Source organism: Phaethon aethereus (genome assembly GCF_964289735.1).
Source record: "Phaethon aethereus genome assembly, chromosome: W".
NCBI classification, from domain to species: domain Eukaryota; kingdom Metazoa; phylum Chordata; class Aves; order Phaethontiformes; family Phaethontidae; genus Phaethon; species Phaethon aethereus.
In genome coordinates, this window is record NC_138581.1 from 28,641,776 (window position 1) to 28,664,129 (window position 22,354).

The following is a 22,354-nucleotide window of genomic DNA, read 5'->3' on the forward strand; positions in this document are numbered from 1 at the left end:
CTTAAACTTACTTTTAGTACTGCTGTTGACTGATCGTGTAGACAACCATATGCAGTGGTAGATGTTCTCTATGGGGTCCCCAAAGTAAACTTAAATGGAGGAAAAATTTTGCCAAAACACAGCTTGAAAGAATGGATTTTAATTGGCTTGAAGAGTATTGACGTCTCATGAAATCAAATCTAGTAATCTGATTTGTTGTAGGACTAGAGGAATAATTAGGATTCCAGACCATATCATACAGAAGCAACTTTGTCAGCAGCCTGGAGAGGGAGAAAGGTGTTGGTGGTTACTGTGATTCAACAAGTGGTCTTTTCTGTTTTATCTAATCATTAGGCAGTGGTCTTTCTTTGGGAGGAAAACATGTAGTTAACCAGCTGATTATGACTGGAGGTGAAAAGCATTCAAAGGACTGTAGGTGAAAGGCACTCAAAAGAAGAGTAACTTCAGAGTTACTCTTTATCATAAGGATTACTCTAGTGGTCTTTTGTGTAAACTAATCTGTAGATGCGTTGCAGTGTACTCTTTGTGTGACAGTCACAGTCAGCGTGATCATTAATGTGTGTCTTGTTGAACAGTGTGTGAAAATTTGACCTTATTTAGATATCAGTCCAGTAACAGAACAGCATCGCTACTTAATACTGATTAAAATAATATATTTGTATGAATACAGGAAGATTGGATGTAACTGGTATTTTCTTAAATCTAATTTCTTATTAATCCTCTTCCTGTGCAGAACCATGTCCAGACTGACTCAGCTGGAGAGACTGGACTTGGGAAGTAATGAATTCACAGAAGTGGTGAGTTTTGCCCAAGTAACAGGGCTTTGTACCTTTTATAAATCTCTTTATCCTTTAATGTATTTCTAATCAATATGAAATGTAAAAATCAGCTTTAAGAGTTTTGCTATTGAGTAAATATTATGTATACCTTATACTACTTTATAGAGCCTGTTATAAAAATTATGTGCATATTCTTATGAATATGAGTATGTGTTTGTCGTGGTTTAGCCCCAGCCGGCAACTAAGCACCATGCAGCCACTTGCTCACTCCCCCACGGTGGGATGGGGGAGAGAATCGGAAGAGTAAAAGTGAGGAAACTCATGGTTTGAGATAAAGACAGTTTAATAGGCAAAGCAAAAGTCGTGCACGCAAGCAAAGCAAAACAAGGAATTCATTCACCACTCCCCATGGGCAGGCAGGGGTTCAGCCATCTCCAGGGAAGCAGGGCTGCATCACACGTAACGGTTTCTTGGGAAGACAGATGCCATAACTCCAAATGTCCCTCCACCCCTTCCTTCTTCTTCATCCCAGCTTTATATACTGAGCATGACGTCATATGGTAGGGAATATCTCTTTGGCCAGCCTGGGTCAGCTGTCCTGGCTGTGTTCCCTCCCAGCTTCCCGTGCACCCCCAGCCTTCTTGCTAGCAGGCCAGCATGAGAAGCTGGGCTGTCCTTGACTGCTTAGCAACAACTGAAAACATCAGCATGTTATCAACATTTTCTCATCCCAAATCCAAAACATAGCCTCAAGCTAGCTTCTATGAAGAAAATTAACTCTATCCTGGCTGAAACCTCAATTTGAAAATAAAACACTGTGGTGTAGTGTGGCTACATTACTGGTAAAATGTTAATGGTAATATGTGTTTGAATCATAAACAGAATCATTTGACTTATAATAAATTCTAAACACTTATTGGTCATCATGTATTTAATGTTGCAAGTTCTGTATAAGCTGTGCATAACCTATTTTTGTTAGTGTGTACAAACTTTTTAGATCCAAAGGAAACGATATTAATTATAAGTTTGAATATTATTCAAAATAGTATTTACAGTTGAGGTGCTCAGATTTTTCCTTCAACATGGATCAGCTTGTTTCCTGTTCATGATGTCAGACAAATACATTTTCTATTTACAATCGCTTAACATCCCTACGCTTCTACAAGTACTTTCCTGTATAAGGGAATTGAAAGTATAGTGGAACATACTGACCTGCTGTATAACAAAGTCAAGCCTCTGTGTGCCACCAGTAGGGTACTTCATTAGCCACAGATCATGTGGAGCTGAACACTTGCCTAGCTATATGGTTTGGCAGATAGGGAAGTATATTTAATGAACTGTTCTTTAGTATTACACTTCTAGCCATTACTGTTACTGCCATTACTGTTACTGCCATATTCTCATTACACTGTAGATATTCATGTGGGAGCCTTAAAGTAACATGCTCAGGCCCACATTAAGCCATAACAGCCTGGAACTAAGTATAGGCTGTAAAATTACCTGTTTTGGGTATATTTTTGGCAGATTGCTTCATCTCTACCAGACTTTTATCTAGAAGTGTCAACTACTGGTATCTTATTTCATTAAGATCTTTTGGTAAAAGCATATAAAGGTTTGAAACTGCTTTTTAGGTAAAGATATGTCTGAAAGGTAGTCTTCAGTTAAGATTTTTCTGTTGGAAAATTAATTATTGGGAGCCAGGACTGCAATTTATGCAGGAATACTGTATACTTACAATACAACAAAATTGAATTCTGCATTTAACCGAACTTGGTTGTAGTTGTTAAGGTGCAGTAGCACCTGTTTTGTATTACTTTCTCAGGAGAGAAGTTTAAATAGGAAAGCATATGCATGATGGATGTTTACCAAGACATGGTCTTTCCCTGATACATAAGATACTTCTAACATTAAGTTGTAGTGGGAGCATATCCTGCACTTCACTTTATGGATAGAGTGGTTTGCTTGTATCAGGCAGATGCACCCTTTGTTTGCTGCAAGAAAATTAAAATTTGTTTCCCATTTCAAACAGCTCTTCTGAGTTGATGGAATTTAAGGGTTCTTAGACCTCCGTGAGAGGGGGAATTATACACATAAGATTTATTTATTGTGTGCTCCAGTTGAAAAATAATACTTTCTGTATAAAAAAAAGTTAACACTTTCTGTAAGGATTATTTAGTTCTGTAATCTTAAAAGATTTTTGTATATCTAGTATATATTTACATTTTTAAAAGTGAATTATCTGGGTTTTATTTGATGACCCAATGAAACAGTGTATATAACAGCTATAAGACATTACTTAAAGTTGCAATAGATGAATCACTGAAGTTGTTTTTGCCTTTCACTATTTTTGTATGAAGTTTTTAAAAAACTGTTTCCTTTACAGCCTGAAGTACTTGAACAACTGAGTGGGTTAAAGGAATTTTGGATGGATGGTAATAGACTAACACTTATTCCAGGGGTAAATCCTTTTTCTGTGTTAAACATTTAGTATTTTAATTTGCAGTGGTATTTGCTTTGTCAGCTATCATATATGTTAAAGTTGCTGTATAATTTTAATGTTACTTAAAGCCAAAAGGCTAAATGCCACTTAAAAGCTTGGCTAGTCTCCTTAGAAATTGTCACTGATAATGAGATTTGGGTACAATGCTTTTCTTTCATTGAAAGTTATAATCCTCTCATCAAAAAATTGTGTTCCAATTTAGGAAAGGAGTAAAAATATTGCATCAAATCCTGGATGAAATTTAGGGTTGACTGGTCCTTCCAAAAAGGAATTATTTTGTGTTAGCAAGCAGGAATTTACGGGATAAATATGTTGTGTGAATTTTTACTGGTCACAGCTGTAAAACAAGCAATGACTGTAAAGACTTTTTTGCCGTGTATACACGGAGTATAGCCAGTTCCTGAGAAAATGTTCTGTTGACTAAAAACAGGTTTTCCTGACATCTCTTAGAATTACATGAGGTCCAGGATGACCTATTATTGCAGAACTTATGAACCCGTATTTATAATCAAGTAAACTAGTATTTGAAATTTGGGAAGCAGCTGGTCTGTTTTCAGACTTAAAATCACTAGCAATCTTCTGATGTGAGGGTTTCTTGCCTGATCAGTAGCCTCTACTGTCTTTCCTCACTTCAGCTAATTCTTCTTTGAAGAAGAGTTGAGTGGATGTATTAAACCTTTCTACTCTAGAGTAAAAGTAAAACTATATTTGTGAAAGTGACTGCATCTTCCCTGTGAAGATTTTAGTAGTGTGCACAAATCTTTAAGCTTATTCTTGGTTCATATGGAAATGTAATACAAGCTTATATTTTGGCTTATTTTTTCAGTTTAGTACAATTAGGGATTCATTGTTGTTGGTTTTGAGGTTAAATAGGATGCAGTTTTACACAAAAGGCAAAAATAAGCATTAAAAGACTTTACTGGAGCCTTAATTATGTCCTTATGTTACACTGTGTACATCTCTCTGAAGTCTGTTCTAAAGCTTCAGTCACTTGATTCACGATAACCGATCAAACAGTTGAATTTACAGCAGACTGTCTTTAGACACTGCAGAATAACTGTGGTGTGTCTGTGTGTGGAAAAACATCAACTGTGCATATCTGCACAAAATATTTCATTATAAAGTTTGGATATTTTGCATAAAATTGCATTGCAGCACTATAAATAGGTTTTCTCTTTTCCTGTGGCATTACACTTGAGAGACAGTTTGTTGTCAAATCTGATGGATTTTTTTTGTTTTGAACTTGCACATCCTAGAATGCATTATTTTCTCTTGCTTTTAGTTCATAGGAACTTTGAAACAACTGACCTACTTGGATGTTTCTAAAAACAACATTGAAATAGTTGAAGAAGGTATTTCAGGTTGTGAAAACCTACAAGACCTACTGTTATCCAGTAATTCACTTCAGCAACTGCCGGAGTCTATTGGTTTGTATTTTCAATTAATTCATGTTCTTAAAAGCTTATAGTTTAGACACAGAACACTTGAAAATAGACAAATGGCATTTTAGATCTAAGTTTCAATTGATTTAAAGTTCCTGTTTTGGATAAAGCTGTAATGTGTAGCTGAATAAATAACATTTATATTTGTTTTGGAGAATTCTTGACTTTATACAGTAGTTTGTAAATGGATGAGAAACTGTTGACTGTAACAGAGTAAAAAGATCCCCCCCATGGCTGGCCCATTGTAAGCTGGCAAACAAGTTCTGTAAGCTTGTCTGCTTATTTCCTTAGTAGATATATAGCACCATAGGCATGCCAGGGAATGCAGAAGATGTGGTTGCTTGCTCATAGAGGTTTTTTTCCCCTTAATTTAAAATTAAAACTAAAATTAATGAACTCAAATGCCCTTTTTGATTTACTTGTTCATTTTACTACAGGTTCCCTGAAGAAGGTAACAACACTTAAAATTGATGAAAACCAATTAATTTATTTGCCAGACTCCATAGGAGGGTAGGTATTTCACCTGAATAAAAGGTTGCTTTGCCTTGCTGCACACTTTTCTGTAACAGTGGCTCCTCTTCTGAATGTTTTTTATACCTACTTGATTTAATTTTTTCTATATATTAACATCTTAAAATTGAAAGCAAGTGCTTTCATATCTTACTTCTAGTTCACAGAATATATGTTCTTATTATTTAATATCAAAAGACCTATGTTCCTCACTCATTAATGCAGCCACCAATTTATAAAAGAAAAATTGAATGTGAAAGAAAACAAGATGTTTAAAAAGGCGGTCAGCTGTCTGAAAGTAGGGTTTTTTTGGCAGTAACATAGCTGTGGTAAATATTGCAAATGATTGAACCAGTATCAAAAAGCTTGTAAAAAGTGAATCTGAACACACACATTTATCTTTTTTATACTATAAGGAGAATTTTCACCTGTTAATCAGCAGGATTTTTTAATGTATAATTTGGTGTTCAGCAATTTATTTTAAAACTCACAAATGACAGCAAAAATAATTGGTTCAGAATTAAGTGCTATACAAATGAAAGGTATTTGTTCCAATTTCTGTTCTATTATAATTAATGTAGGTTATGTTTTGTTGTCATAATTTACAAAATACTTTGCTGCCAAAGTCTTCGGTTCACTGTCTCTAGCTCATTAAATTCTTTTCTTGTTCAGAAACTGCACTCAGCTCCTGTTTGTCTATGATCTGTCCTACTCTGGATGTTTTCAGTGCCTTGCACTAGCATGTTTTCATGTAGTACACAAACTTTTGATGTTGCTAACCCCTCCTGTTTTTGCTGAAAGCTCTCTTATGAGGACAGTGTAAAGGAGATTTTAAAAAACAAAACCAAAAAGGAACCTGCCAATCAACAAACAAAAAAAACCCCAAAACCCAAACACAATTTAGGCAATTAGTAAAGGATTTCTCTTGGATTTGAATTCCCTTGGGTTTCAGAGTCATATTTTGAATTTAATTTGAGATTTGTGATTGATAGTGCTATTAACTTCATTTAAAGTTAAAGTATTCAATTAATGTTGGATGAATTAACCTGCATGGAGGAGTAATTCTTTTTTCTTTTTTTTTTTTTTTTTTCCCTTCAGGTTACTATCAGTAGAAGAACTGGACTGTAGTTTCAATGAGATTGAAACATTGCCTTCATCTGTTGGGCAACTCTCTAACATAAGGACATTTGCTGCAGACCATAACTTTTTAACACAGCTCCCATCAGAGGTATGTATTTAGTTACAAAACTGTAAAATTTTTATGTATCTGTCTTAAACTATATAGTCTGTACAACATTTGGATAAGTTAATAATTCTTGAGTAGATTTTCTATGTTTTTAAAGGCAGGTGTATACAAATATACAAACTTTCAAATAATGAAATTCTGAATTTTTTTTAAGCAAGAAGTAGAAATTTGTTGAAACTAAAAGAAGGTTTAATATGTAAGAATAAATCTAGTTGTACTTCACAAGCAAAAATAGATGTAATAATAATTGTTTTTAAAAAGTAAAGATTTGTGTATGTAGAGTTGTAAAGATGAATTAATTCCTTTTTTTTTTTTTTTCAGATTGGAAACTGGAAGCATTTAACAGTTTTGTTTCTGCATTCTAATAAGCTTGAATTTCTCCCTGAAGAAATTGGTGATATGCAGAAATTAAAAGTCATCAATCTGAGTGACAATAGGTTTGTGAATACATTAATTCAAATAGAAGTTGTGTAAAATGCAATAACATTGCATATAGTATATTGTAACTGATGTCTATCCCCCAAATGTAAGTAGAGGCATTGTTATGAATATATTATGCTATCTTTCCTTATCTCACCCACAGCTTAGAAACTGAGATGCATGTATTTAATGTATTATTGTTGTATTGTGGATCTTGCAGTTCCATTGTATTAAGCTGCATTTATTTGAATGACTTAAGCACATGCATTGAAGCACAGCTTCAAAACATTGATGATTGTGAGCATGTATTTTTCTAGGAAATTAGTTTGATTATTTTCATAAAACTTTGATTCTTACTTAAAAATTAATAGCTTCCTGTATTGCATATGGAGGACACAAAACCGTATCACAGTATATTGTAAAAAAACTTGAGTATGCTGGAGAAGGGGGGAAAAAAGAGAGTCATGTTTTATTAGAGCCGGTCATTAAAAACTGACAAAACATTTATCTTTTGGGAATTGCCAATTTGTTGAATTTCAATGTATTAGGAGAGATAAGTCTGAGCTCTCCATCCTGTTCTGCCCATCCAGCTTCTCTGTACTCCATCTATAGCCTGATTTATCCATCAATGCCACAGCTTTCATTTACCAGGGCAGCCCTGTTCCCATACATGTTTCTTGGGAAAACCAGCACTTTTTTTTCAGGTGTAGCACTTTTTTTTAATTGCAGTGCATGTGTATTGAAAGATAAAATTTATGAGGATTCAGATTAAAGTATGAAAATAGCCTTGATTATAAGTTGGATAGTTGATTTACACACAATGCCAATGATTGTCTTCAAAATTGTATTCAAGTCACTGAACTGAGTTAAATTCAAGTTACATTGTTTCATTTTTTTAATCTGCTTGCTAAACTGGGCGGAAATGTGTTGTGGGTTTTTTTCATTCTGGTATAGCTTTGAATCTAAAATAAAAGCCGTTGCCTTTCAACTGTCAATAGTTTATTCATTTAACTATATCTGTAAATGTCTTTTTTTAAAGCATTTTACAGGCTAATGCAGCATTGTTTCTTAAAAGTATTGATAAATGTACTTACATAAACTCTTCTTGTGATTTACAGACTGAAGAATTTGCCATTTACCTTTACAAAACTGCAACAGCTCACTGCTGTGTGGCTATCAGACAATCAGGTTAAGTTTTTAAAAATTAATGATGTTGACTTTATTCCTAATGGAATTGACAAGTACAGAGTCATCTGTTAAATAATGAGACGTGGTACTGTGTATATACATCAATAATTCCTTGACATTATTACTGTGTTGGTTCTCCTAAAACAAACAATACTGAGCCTACCTGACTTTGGAGACTTTCGTATTTCCGGCAAAATTCTGTGCCATTAGGAAATGTGATTTAACAGATGTTTTTGAGGGGTTTGTTTTTTCTTAATTTTGACTTGTTTACACAGGAAAGGTAGTGCTTGATAAGCTAGTACTTGAATGCATAGCGCACTGTTTCTTCCACAGATATACCATTGGGGAAACTTAGCATGCCTTGTGATAGGTTTTTTGTCCCACCTTTGAACTCTGTGACTATCCAAGTTTCAAGCTATTGAGAAGCAACTCATGTGCTTGTGGCTTATATCTTTCCTATGTATTGAAGCCCTCTGTACTATGCCGATTTCCTGAACGGCATTAAGGTGTACAGGGCTGCCAGAAATCCACTAACCCCAGGTGTAGCATAATGAAAGCACTTTTACCAATACAGTAATTTCAAGAATCCTCTGCCCTTTTTTGTAAGGGGTGGGGGATATTCAATCTGCTGTCAATATAAAAAATTTAATACAAATTTTTCTCTATATATGATTGTCCACAGCTTTAAATGGCTAAATATATCTGTGTATTCCAGATCAGCCTCCTTTGGGACAGTAATAAGTCCTAGCAAGAAACTGGGTTACTCTTAGAATATGTAGTGTTTGCTCTTCTCTTCAAGCTGTTACTGAGTTTCAGTTCTCATTCAAAGCCAGTTGTCAGACAGGCATGTTAATAACTTCATTTTGTGAAAATTATTCAGAGGAGAAATGGTTTAATACAAGGCAAAGTAATCTGCAAAGTAATGGGACAGGCATGCTCTGTAATATGTAGACCATATTTACTTTTTACACATATATATTCTCATAACATACCCTTCTTTCATTTGCTTCTTAGTCTAAACCACTTATCCCTCTTCAAAAAGAAGCTGACCCTGACACACAGAAAACAGTGCTTACTAATTACATGTTCCCCCAGCAACCAAGGACCGAGGATGGTAAGAATTTCTGAAATACCCTGTCAGAATGCTCACTTTTGAAAATAATAATGGGAAGGCAGTCCAGCTAACATGATTTTCACTAGATAATACTTAGATACAAGTTTGAAGTAAACTTGTAAGTGATGAGGAGTTACATCTGAAGAATGAGAACAGTAACTTAAAAATGTGATCCAGGTGAAGATGGGATGTGAGCGAGGTGAAGAATGGACTGGTGGGATCACATTCTTTGATGGTTGCCATTTTCCAGTGTGACATCCTGTTTCATTCCAGCAGAGCTTAATGGTTTGGGTTGAAATTCTCCTTGCTAGGTGTCTGCTTCAGACTGACTACTTTAACAAAATGTTAGACAAAATGTTTCATCCATTACTGAGTATGTATTTTTTGAAAAGTACATAGCATTCTGTATTTTATTTTAAAAGAAGAAAAAAAAATCAGTCCAGGAAAAATGCATTTTGCTCATATTTCATTCAAACTGTTTTATAAAAGGTTAGGCCCAGAACATTAAGACCTCGCCAAAAAGTTATTTCTGCAGACTTGTGAAATATTTAGGAAAATAAGTAACATTCCATGAGCAACCCCATCAGGAGTTAGGGAAAGAGAGTAAAGTCTCTATATTTCTTCACTTTCCTTCCCCCACAGGCAAAAGGAAAAAGCTTGTGCTTCTTTAACAGAAATGGGAGGGCAGGTATCAATGGGAATAATTGAAAACTGACAAGTGGCAACATTTTCTGTTACATGGCACATAAGTCTAGTACACTGAGTAATCAAAAATATCTGCAAAAACCAGTAAATTGTACATCACTTTTAGCGCCTTCTAATGCTGATAACACATGTGCAATACCTCTAATAGAATGTGAGAATTATAAAATCATTTGGAGATTGTCAGTGAAGCTGAAGATAGTTCCTGAAAACATTCTCTCCATTTGAACTATATTTTACCCCAGTGGTGAGGTTTCTTTCTGTAGATGAGGAAAGGGCTGCTTGTTTGGCTTAAGTTGACAGAATACCTTCGTCTGAGTCAGTCATTCCAAACAGAAAGTTTAAAGTTTCATAGATAACCTTTTTAAAAATTAAAATTCCCAAAATTCTTTAGAAAGTTCTTTTTTTGTGCCAGGAACTGTTTCAGCGATAGTGAAGTCTATTAGAATATTTTTCAGATGTGTTAAAATTGTAAATTTACCCAAGAAACGCAGTGTAACAAATATTCCAATGCACTTGGTGAGCCTTATAATTAAGCATTTTTTTATTTCAGATATAGTTAATATGAACAGTCTTGGCATTGCTAGTGAAGTATATAGGTTTGCTGGGGTGGTGGTGACAGATTTATTAGACTATTTGGCATGCTAAAGTAGAACCTGGCTAATGTAACACAAGGCATGGGACATGCTAGAATAAGAGACAGTGGGTAACCAAAAGTTTGGGGTTTTTTCTCTCTTGTAAATTTAAGCAAGTAATACTTGGTAAGGCTTCTGTCATTTATATAACTTCTGTAAAATCATGTGTTTACCTTAAGTTTTAGGTGCTTTTGTTTTTTTCAGGATTAGTAATAATGCAGGTTTTTCTCAGTAAGTCATTTTTAGTCTTCCTTTTTAAAAATATTTTCATTAAGTGAAATCAAGTGAATGCTTTTATACATGCTTAATGAGGCCACCTCACTGAAGTCAAGCTATATAAATCTATATAAGTAATTTACTTTTTAATATATGAAATATATATTTTCATATTTATACACCTATATGAATAAAAATACATTGCAGCAGAGTTCTGAAAATTTGCAACTGCAAGTGTTCAGACTAGTGTACAGTTGTGTGTATGAAAATTTTTTTTATTTTACAGATAGGGATTTTACTATTATGAAAATACAGCCAAGTTCATAAAGCAGTAGCAGCGCTGCTAGTTGTCAATTTATGGTGCTGCTAATCTCTTTTAAGAACACATACAAAAAGACACCAATCCCATCCAAGAAAGAGAAAAAGAGGATTTTTATTTTGTGTAATGTATCCTATTCTTACAAGAGTTTTTTTATTATTGTTATTTAGTTATGTTCATATCTGATAATGAAAGTTTCAATCCATCTTTGTGGGAGGAACAGAGGAAACAGCGTGCTCAGGTGGCATTTGAGTGTGATGAAGACAAAGATGAGAGAGAAGCACCATCTCGGGTTAGTATTGAATTTATTTTTTAATACCTGGGGCTTTGCTCCCTCTTCTCCTCCCCTACACCCGAATCCCATCCTTTTCCTTACTCTGCTGAAGAAATCAAGTCTCAGTTGTTAGTTTAAGAGTATCTAACAGGATGAAACACTTCCCCCCCGCCCCCAATCATTTAAAGTGGAGTACAAGGGGAAAAGTCTCAGCTGATGTAAGGCAATGTAGGGCATAACTAGGAGACTACTGGACTGATGGTGCTGTGGGGAAACAATGATTAATCCTGATTTTTCTTTAAGTAAATTACAGTTGTAATAATTCTTCCTGCTTGCAATCAATGGACAAATTTCTTCCCAAAAAAATGAACAGCAAAGTGGCGATCCTGGATTGCTCTTCTGAGTGTTTTGTCCTATTTCAGAACTTTATTGCTTTTTGTTACACAGGAAGGCAACCTGAAGAGATATCCAACTCCGTATCCTGATGAACTGAAGAATATGGTTAAAACAGTCCAGACAATTGTACATAGGCTAAAGGATGAAGAATCTACTGAAGATATTGCCAAGGAGTCAAAACGAGAAGGCCAGACAATTTCTATAAAAGATATGGGGGTAAAGGTTAGATATAATATTATATAATATTCTCTTCTGACTTTGCAAGAACTTCCAAAGATCTAGAGTGTCATTGATTCCTTTTAATTCTCTTCTTTCTCAACACTAATGCTTTAGCAAGAAAAAAGGTCAAACAACAGAACTTACTTACCTTTTCACCGTCTAAAGAGGTCTGTAATAAATGTCTGTTTTGCACTAGCAGTTTTCCTCTGACACTAAGAACAAAGTGACTTGATTCTCAGGCAAATACAAACTATGGATGTGTTAAGAAGCTGGCTTCTTTGTTTTCTGGAGGATGGCATCTTTGTCATCCTCTGATCCTCCTTTATCCACCAGACTTCACAATGAAAATCATTATAATCTCTAAGGATCTTGCCACTGCCCTCGTGACTGAAGATTTTGCATGATTAGTTGGGAAGGCAATTGTAGCAAGTCGGCACAGGAGTTGCTAACAGGTTGATGTAGCGTGATAGGACTACTGTTTGGTGCTGACATGTCTCACTGTAGATATTCTTGGCTTTTTTTTATTTAACTGTAAATTTAATGGTACAAATTGACCCCAATAAGGAGGAGAGTCAAACTGATTGGCAAAGGGTAGGGACTGTACTTCAGTAATCTGCAGAGATTTCTCTCTACCTGGTGCATTTCATACTTTATCATTTCAAAGCTCAGATTTTTCCATTCCATAGTTTCCTAAAATATATAATGTTAACTCTATCATATGTTACTGAAAACCTTTCAGGATGTTTTTTCTGATAATGTTCTTAATCCTGTAGACTTCAGAAACTGCTTCAATAAAGAACAAAAAAGATGAGAGAAAACAATATTCAACAGGAAGCTCTGTGCAGAAGCCTACTGAACCAGAAGCTGAGCACAGAACTGCAAATTCACAGATGACTGCACTTGTCGAAACCTTGCAGAACACAAAAACAATTGTCAACCATGAAGACACGCTCGAGGTATGGCACTGTGATGAACATCATAGCAGTCAAAGAATTGTGCTGGTGTTGTACTGAATTTGTTACTCTGAGAGATTAAAATTTATGTTGACAATAGAAAATTGCTATCCATAAGTGCTGTAAGTACAGATGGTTTGTAATGCAATATTTTCCTCACTTCAGACTATATTAAGTAAAAGTTGAAATAGCTAATAAAAAGTTCATAATGAAAGATGTATACATTTAAAGAAAAATAAAGCAAACTCAATTAAGAGTTGACCTAAGTATCAAACTGTGAAAAGACTTGTACTTAGACAGGATTTTCCAGTTTTTGCTTGATTGTCAATTGTTCAGTAAATAATTGATTATAATTGTCACTGAAATGTCAGTATATCTGATTAGTGTGAGCAATCAAAAACTTGTATATCTAAGTGACTGTGTCCATTCATTTGGAATGAAAAGCAAAAGGTGGGTTTAAAAAAAAGTATTCCTCTGTATTTATTACAAATATCACAAATCCATGGGCCCTGATGGGATGCACCCGCGAGTGCTGAGGGAGCTGGCTGGTGTTGTTGCAACACCTCTCTCCATCATTTTTGAAAAATCATGGAGAACAGGAGAGGTGCCTGAGGACTGGAGGAAAGCCAATGTCACCCCAGTCTTCAAAAAGGGCAAGAAGGAAGACCCGGGAAATTATAGACCGGTCAGCCTCACCTCCAACCCTGGGAAGGTGATGGAACAGCTCCTTCTGGAGGCCATCTCTAGGCACGTGGATGAAAAGAAAGTTATCAGGAGTAGTCAGCATGGGTTCACCAAGGGGAGATCATGCTTGACCAATCTGCTAGGAGTGACTAGCTGGGTAGATGAAGGGAGAGCGGTGGATGTGGTTTACCTTGACTTCAGTAAGGCTTTTGACACTGTCTCCCATAACATCCTCATAGTGAAGCTCAGGAAGTATGGGTTGGATGAGTGGACTGTGAGATGGATCGAGAACTGGCTAAGCAACAGAACTCAAAGGGTCTGTCTTGTGGTCAGCGGTGCAGAGTCCAGTTGGAGGCCTGTAGCTAGTGGTGTTCCCCAGGGATCAGTACTGGGTCCGGTTTTGTTCAACATCTTCATCAATGACCTAGATGAACCAATGACCAACCCCTACCATTCTGTGATTCTGTGATTCTGTGATTCTGTGAACTGTCATGAATATGACTGAATTGTATCTACTCCTTATAAAGAGTCAGAGATTTTTAACTTCTGAACTCTTTGTACACCTCTGAAAAACACCATGTAGTAATTTTTTATTTAGAATGTGTTTCAGACTTATGACAAATTTGGGAACTTGTCACTTCATTAGTTGCCAATCACAACCTGTAAAATGCTTTTTTCATAATTTCACGAACAGATTATTTTTGCCTGTGTTGTGTAAGCAGTGGAACGTGTGTATATCATGGTTTTGCTGAAGAGGCTTTGTGACAAGCAGTTGTGGCTGTTGCTGGCTCTTTGTCCACTGACGTGTTCCTGCTTCTACATCCTTTCTGAAAATATTGGTTTTGACATTTTTCTTTAGTTTAAATACGTAATTTCAGAAAACTATGTTAGTTGTCTAACAATAGAGACAGCAGTTCTTTGAAGATGGCTGTATGCCAGTAAGTAAATGAGGCAACAGTGTGTAGTCAATCAGGGATACCGAATTCCTTACTTCCATGTAATAACCTGCTGGTAACTCTGTTGCAGTTGAATCCAGATATCCAAACTTTGCATGCATATAAGTTTCTGTGGTTTTTTTCATTTCAACATTGATTACATTTGTTGTATGTTACATCCAAGGGGAAAGGCAATGTTGTAGAGACAGTGAAGAGGTGGTTTGTTCTGATTCCAGAGAAACAGATGGGTTTTTTTAATGAAGGCTATCATACATTGTTTGCTACATCTCAGTCAGGTTTGTCCTTCCTTCAGTCCAAAGAACTGGCCAGGTAGGCAGTATCATGAGAAAGCTGGTGCTCCAGTAGGTTCTACACATTAAATGTTCTGAAACTTGTAAGAAAAAGTGGACATTGACAGACTATTTTTGCAATCTGTGACATAGATTTTTGTAGCATTTGAAAAAGGAAGCATGCTTACTAGAAAGAAGTTTCTACTTTAGGGAAAGAAGGCTTTTTCCCTTCAAAATACTACTGAAAACAATTGTTTTTTGAAGATTATAGGGATATAGGCCTGGCAGTAGGATACTGAATCATTTGCATGGCTGCTCTTGCAGCAGCTTTATCAGTTAATCTCTTTGATAAGTGCAGAACTCCATCTTATAGTTAGGAACTAGTGATTTCTAGCTGAAATGTATTCAGCATCATTTTATTCCTCTGCTGTTGTTGTTCTTGTATTGGGTTTACATGGCAAGGTTTTGGTAGTGGGGAGGCTGCAGGGGTGGCTTCTGAAAGAAGCTGCTAGAAGCTTCCCCCATGTCCAATAGGGACATTGCCAGCTGGCTCCAAGACAGACCTGCCGCTGGCCAAGGCCAAGCCAATCAACGACCCTGCTAGCGCCTATGTGATAACACATTTAAGAAGGGGAAAAAAAACCCAAACAACATGGCAATTCTGCAGCCGGAGAGAGGAGTGAGAATATGTGAGAGAAAAAACTCTGCAGACAGCAAGGTCAGTGAAGAAGGAGGGGGCGATCCAGGCACCAGGGCAAAGATTCCCCTGCAGCTCCTGGTGAAGCACATGGTGAGGCAGGCTGTGCCCCTGCAGCCCATGGAGCTCCATGGTGGAGCAGATATCCACCTGCAGCCTGTGGAGGACCCCACGCCAGAGCAGGTGGATGCTCCTGAAGGAGGCTGTGACCCTGTGGGAAGCCCGCACTGGAGCAGGCTCCTGGCAGGACCTGTGGAACCATGAAGAGAGGAGCCCATGGTGGAGCATGTTTGCTGGCAGGACTTGTGACCCTGTGGGGGACCCATGCTGGAGCAGTCTATTCCTGAAGGACTGCACCCCATGGAAGGGACCCAGGCTGGAGCAGTTGATGAACTGCAGCCTGTGGGAAGGACTCACATTGGAGAAGTTAATGGAGGACTGTCTGTCATGGGAGGGACCCCACGCTGGAGCAGGGGAAAAGTGTGATGAGTTCTCCCTGAGGAGGAAGGTGTGGCAGAAACAATGTGTGATGAACTGACTGCAACCCCCGTTCCCTGTCCCCCTGTTCTGCTCAGGGGGAGGAGGTAGAAAAATCTGGAATGAAGTTGAGCCCAGGAACAAGGGAGGGGTGGGGGGAAGGTGTTTTAAGATTAGTTTTTATTTTCTCATTATCCTACTCTGATTTTATTGGCAATAAATTAAACTAAGTTCCCCGAGTCGAGTCTGTTTTGCCCATGACGGTAATTGGTGAATGATGTCTCCCTGTCCTTATCTTGACCCACAAGCTTTTTGTTAGAATCATAGAATCATACAATCATAGAATAGTTTGGGTTGGAAGGGACGTTTTAGGGTCATCTAGTCAAACCCCCTTGCAATGAGCAGGGACATCTTCAATTAGATCAGGTTGCTCAGAGCCCCGTCCAACCTGACCTTGAACTTTTCCAGGGATGGGGCATCTACCCCCTCTCTGGGCAACCTGTGCCAGTGTTTCACCATCCTCATTATGAAAAGTTTCTTCCTTATATCTAGTCTGGATCTGCCCTCTTTTAGTTTAAAACCATTACCCCTTGTCCTATCGTTACAGGCCCTGCTAAAAAGTCTGTCCCCATCTTTCTTATAAGCCCCCTTCAAGTACTGGAAGGCTGCAATCAGGTCTCCCCAGAGCCTTCTCTTCTCCAGGCTGAACAACCCCAACTCTCTCAGCCTTTCTTCATAGGAGAGATGTTCCATCCCTCTGATGATTTTTGTGGCCCTCCTCTGGACCCTCTCCAATAGGTCCATGTCTTTCCTGTGCTGAGGGCTCCAGAGCTGGACTCAGTACTCCAGGTGGGGTCTCACCAGAGTGGAGTAGAGGGGCAGAATCACCTCCCTCGACCTGCTGGCCATGCTGCTTTGGATGCAGCCCATCAGTGCAGCAGTTACATTTTCCCTCCCCTGTCCATCTGTGAAGGGGAGTTATGGAGCAGCTTTGGTGGGCACCTGGTGTCCAGACAGGGTCAACCCACCACATTCTTGAAGATAAATAACTTCTGTTCCTTTTAGAATTTACTGCCAATGTATGCTTAAAGGTTTCAATCGAAGCTACACTTGCTCTTTGTTTTGCTAGACTAGCCAAGCCAAGGTCTTTCAGTCTTTTCTCACAGCATGGCTCTCCATTCCTAAGACTGTCTTTGTAATGCTACTCCATAGCTGTTTCAGTTTGAGCACTTTTCTGCCGAACCAATACCCGTCTACTCAGTTTGTAGTGTTCGCTGGTTCAGTGATAACTTTCTGACTCGGACTCAGCTGGAGGTTCTCTCCAGTGGCGGAACAGAGACTGCATCTGCTTGCTCCGAGTAGGTTCTTGCACTTGAAGTTAATACCAGTTTGACTGTTAATCGGTGACAATGCAAGTCTGCCTATGCTGCTTCTTAAAGATAATTCATTGGCAAATATTACTAAGTTGAGTTGACTTGCAGTACAAATGCACTACACAATTGATATGTTATGCCTGTTATGTTGCTTGTTTATCTTTTTCCCCTTTATTGTTCAGTGGGTGACAGTTTAGATAGATAGCATTTACTTAACCTTTTAAGCAGTTTTTAAAATGCACAGCATAATGAAGCTGGTTTTCCTTTAGCAGGAATCAGAAGAACTCTCCTCTGATGAAGAGATGAAAATGGCAGAAGTGCGACGACCACTGATAGAAACCTCCATAAATCAACCAAAAGTGGTAGCTCTTAGCAATAACAAAAAAGGTTAGATACCATAAAAAAAAACATAGAAGTGGTGTGCAATTCTGATAATTTCATGACTCAAAATGGCTAGTTTTTTCCAATTGAATTATGTAAAAGTAGATTTTTTGTTTTAAGATAGACGGTCAATTCTCTAGTTAAGTAATGAAAGCAGAAAAAAATACTTGAGTGTGTGGTAAAGCTGTGTTCACATCCTAATTTTCCTGATTCTTGTCATTAGTATAAAAGTAGAGGGCGAAAGGAGATGCTTGTGTTTTGGGGGACCGTTAGCTTGAACACACTCTTGATATGTTTAAGAAAAGGATTGCAGAAAGTGGTATTTACCTTGGAAATATTCCATATTCCTCCCATTCCCCCGATTTTGTGGACTATTGCTGCTTTTGGCAGCAATATCACTTGTTTAAATTTCTCAGAGAAGCTGTGCTCTCCTCCTAAGGTTTAAGAATAAACTTCTCTTGTGACAACTCCTTCTACAGAGTCACTTTATTCTTTTTTTTTTTTCTTTCCTCTCACAGGAAACTTTGGAACATAGTTTTTGTTAACTAAGTTTTATATTCTCTGAAAGATAATTTCAATCTGGGTAACCATTTCATTAAGAGTAAGGAATGACCTAGGATTCAGAGAAAACAAAATTTAACAGTTGACGAGCAAACTGTATTTTGCTTCATATGATATCCTAGTCCAGTACTTTCCAGGACAAAAGGCTTTTCTGGCCATTACATGTAAAAGGGTAAGATTTAGTGAGGATTAAGGAAAACCACATGGAGGGTAGCAAAAAGAGTCTGCTGAGTATCACATGCAGGTGAAAAGACTGATGTTTATCAATGCCATATTTGGGTTTTTATGCCTGGCTAAAGTATTAAGTCAAAACTTCTTTCTTGTCTCTGGAGAAAGAAATTAGTTTCACAAAATTTATGCTTTTGGCACCTGTAACTGTGTCTTGAAGTAAAAATTTAAATGTATTTGTACACTTAAGTTTGCCCATGTCAAAATTATGGCTGGCTTGAAGTCCCGCAGATAAATGATTTTTATATGGATGTAGGATGTAAGTACGCATGCATTATGCAAGAATAAATGTGCACAGGTGTAAATGACTCTGAAAATGTTGTCCTAAGTGATCTGCAAAGCATGGGAATGCATTGGTTCCAACTCTGCAGAAGAACATTTTTCTTTCGTGTTTTTTACATTTATAAAACTATATAGAGCTCATCCAGTGATCCAGGTCCTTCCAGACTTTTTGGTCTAATAAATAGCTGTTTAACAATGACAGAATGTTCAAAAGCAGGAACTGTGTACACTTTCAAAATCCTGCATGTGAAGCAGTGTACTTCATATTCATAAGGGCCAATAGACTCATGTAATTCAAAACTTAGGAACCATTGCAAAAAAAGAAATACGATTTGATAGATATTTTTGGGAAATATTACATAATGTAGTGCACTAGCTTATGCCAAGGAAACTTGGAATAAAGCAACAAGTTAAATTTCATTAACAAGTGAGGGCTGTTTATATTGAGACAAATATTTTAAAAATAGGAAATATTGCCAACAGTCTTTTTTAAGTTTATACAAAGTTTGCAAAGGTGTTAGCTTATATGTTAGTTTCCAGTAATATATGTTAGTTTCCAGTAATAAGTATTACTGAAGAACAAGATACAATTTCTAAACACTAACATACATACATTACAGACATCTGTTTAATAGCCATTTAACTAAATTGCAAATTTTTATTTCAGATGATTCAAAAGATGCTGATTCCTTATCAGATGAAGCTACCCACAATAGCAATCAAAATAACAGCAACTGTTCCTCTCCTTCTCGAATGTCAGATTCTGTTTCCTTAAATACTGATAGTAGCCAAGATATTTCTCTCTGTTCTCCAGACAAAGAAATACATGCTGCTGTTTTATCCAAGATCAGGTTTGTAAAATACTGTATGCCACTGAGTAAATATAATAGAAGAATGTTACTTAATATTTCGTATTACATGTGCGTTCCTTTAATTCATTAATGATTCCTTTATCACTCATGAAATAATTTAAATTTCAATGTTTTGAAATAATGTTAAATAATGGAATAGTTCTCTTAAAAAACAAAAAACAAAAAAAACACCAAACCCAAAACCAACAAAAAATCAGGAGAACAATAAAATTCAGAGGCCAATTTTAGACATGGTTCCCATATGTCCTATTAATACGGTATAATAATTTCATCCTTAATAATTTGTTATCCCTGCAAAATACTTTCAATACACCATTTTAAAAGCTCTGTGTTTTTATTTGCATAATGTTGAAGATAGATAAATTTGATTACTAACTTAATTATAAAAAGCATCTAGAAACTTATAAAGAATGGACTTACAGGTTGTTTTTTTGTGGTTCCAGTTAAAAGGTGCTCTTTTTTTTTTTTTTAAATTTGCCAATAGAAACAAGACATTTGTCCAAAATTGTCATGGAACTTGAAAGTATTTGATAAAAAAAACTGAGTAGTTGTTGCTTTGTACTTTTTCACACTTTTAAACTGTCTTTAATAATTCCTGTTAAATTTAATTCAAGTTCTGAAATCAGAATCACGTAATTGATGACACAAACAAGAGTTGCCAAAATGAGCCATCTGTATAGTATATTTTTGTAATGGTAGGATAGCAAATCATAAATTTGGTTGTATATTGGTCTTGTATTGTGTGTACAGTATGACTGTGTTGCATTTTAATGATTAATTTTTCTGAAACAGTTCTTAAAGGAATATGTTGGTTCATTTTGGAACTTCTTTTAAGAGACATCTTTTTTTCCAGGCAAGAAGAAGAAAATTTGAATAATCTTTTGCAAAAGGGAGATGGATTGAGCATTACAGTAGAAGAAACAATAAATGTGCAAGAGAAGCTTACAAATTTGTCTGAACGTGAATTAAGCATTGAAGAAAGATTAGGCCTGATAAGAAAAGGTGTTGATATAAGCACTCCTACGGAGGAGTCTCACAAATCAGACCAAATAAACATGAATATCAGTAAACTGGTTAGTGAAGAGACAGTGTCAGTTCCTGTAGAAAGGTTACAAACACAGGAAATAGTTTCAGTAAAGGGCTTTTTGAATAACAATATGAAAAAAGAGAGTGAGTACTTGGAAAATGGGAATAAATATCCTATAAATAAAGTAAATGGACATCCTGAGGAAGCAGTACAGTCTCCCAGTAAAGACGAACTAACAAGAAGCACTACAGTTGATGGTGATTCTTCTGCTGAGCTGTCTGTTTCAAGGAGCACTGAAGATTTGTCCCCACGAAGAAGTGGTCCTATGATGAAATCTCACAGCATCACCAGTATGGACATTGGTCTGAAAATCTATGATATTGTCAATGAGAATAGATCTCAACAGACAAACTCAGTGGTAAAATCAGCATCTGGTAGTGCAGATGGAGAAAACATAGTCCGAAGTAAATCTGCTACTCTTCTGTATGATCAGCCTCTGCAGGTTTTTCCTGGGCCGTCATTGTCATCTGATTTAGTATCTTCTACAAAAACTGTGTTCAAGTTTGACTCAAATCACAATCCTGAAGGTGCTAATGTAGTGAGAGAATCAGTGACAAGTGGTGCACAGATGTTCTGCACTCCCCAGTATAATATTCAGTACAGCAGCACTGCAACAATGAAAGACACCTTGTGGCCCCAGAAACAAAACATCCAAGTAGAACAAGGCAGCTTACCTCCCTCACGTCTGCTTAGGTCTGATAGCACAGAAATCCCCAGCTACGTAAAACATCCTGCCAATATGAATTTATGCAATCATAACAATGTCCGAGCCAGCACTGTGTATAATGCTCAACAACAGATGACTGGGAGACACATAGATGTGTGGGCTATTCCACCAAATGATAGACCACTCCCTGGAGCAACCAGACACACTCTTCAAAGGCAGAGCAGTGTATCCTCTACAGCTTCTGTAAATGTTGGAGATACTGGACCTTCAAGGCAGGCCCAGGTTCCTGAAGGGGACTGTTTAACATACAGAGACTTACATTCAGTGGGAAGAGCTCCATCAATAATGTCTGGGCAAGAGAGACCTCTTTCTGCCAGGACATATAGTATTGATGGTCCAAATGTACCCCGACCACAGAGTGCTCAGTCATCGGTGAACGAAATACCAGAAAGAACTATGTCAGTTAGTGACTTTAATTACTCATGGACTAGCCCTTCAAAGAGATCAAACCCAAGGGTTAATTCCGACCACTCTTTATTAGACCCTTCAGGAAAAAGTAAAGTCCCTCATGACTGGAGGGAACAGGTGCTGCGACATATTGAGGCTAAAAAGCTAGAAAAGGTAAAAATACTAATTTTTAAACTTTTCTACCTTTCTGTTATCTGGATATGGAATAAGTTAAATAATCTGTGTTTTGAACTGCTTTTAATTACTAGTGAAAATGTACTTCTGATACTGCCTTAAAAAGGATAAACATGTTTGTGATGAATATGTGAGAAACAATCAAATGGTAGACTGTAAATGAACTTTTCCCCCAAAGAAAAAAAAAAAAGTCCCTGTTGTTTTTACATCATACTTGCCAGCTTAGTCCAATTAATTTAGAATTCATTAAATAATGTCATATTGA

The 22,354-nt window shown here is 36.8% G+C and overlaps 1 protein-coding gene across 1 annotated transcript in view; it reads left to right on the top strand.

Moving 5' to 3' along the window:
* The window catches only part of LOC309415051 (erbin-like), a 97,871-nt gene that overhangs the window by 47,936 nt on the left and 27,581 nt on the right, over positions 1-22,354 (top strand). The window contains 14 exon segments of the mRNA XM_082012442.1: positions 734-797; positions 3,163-3,237; positions 4,562-4,706; positions 5,159-5,231; positions 6,330-6,459; positions 6,799-6,914; positions 8,016-8,085; positions 9,100-9,199; positions 11,242-11,363; positions 11,793-11,963; positions 12,734-12,916; positions 17,639-17,758; positions 19,443-19,672; positions 20,547-22,068. Of these exon segments, the coding sequence (XP_081868568.1) occupies positions 734-797; positions 3,163-3,237; positions 4,562-4,706; positions 5,159-5,231; positions 6,330-6,459; positions 6,799-6,914; positions 8,016-8,085; positions 9,100-9,199; positions 11,242-11,363; positions 11,793-11,963; positions 12,734-12,916; positions 17,639-17,758; positions 19,443-19,672; positions 20,547-22,068 (3,121 nt within the window).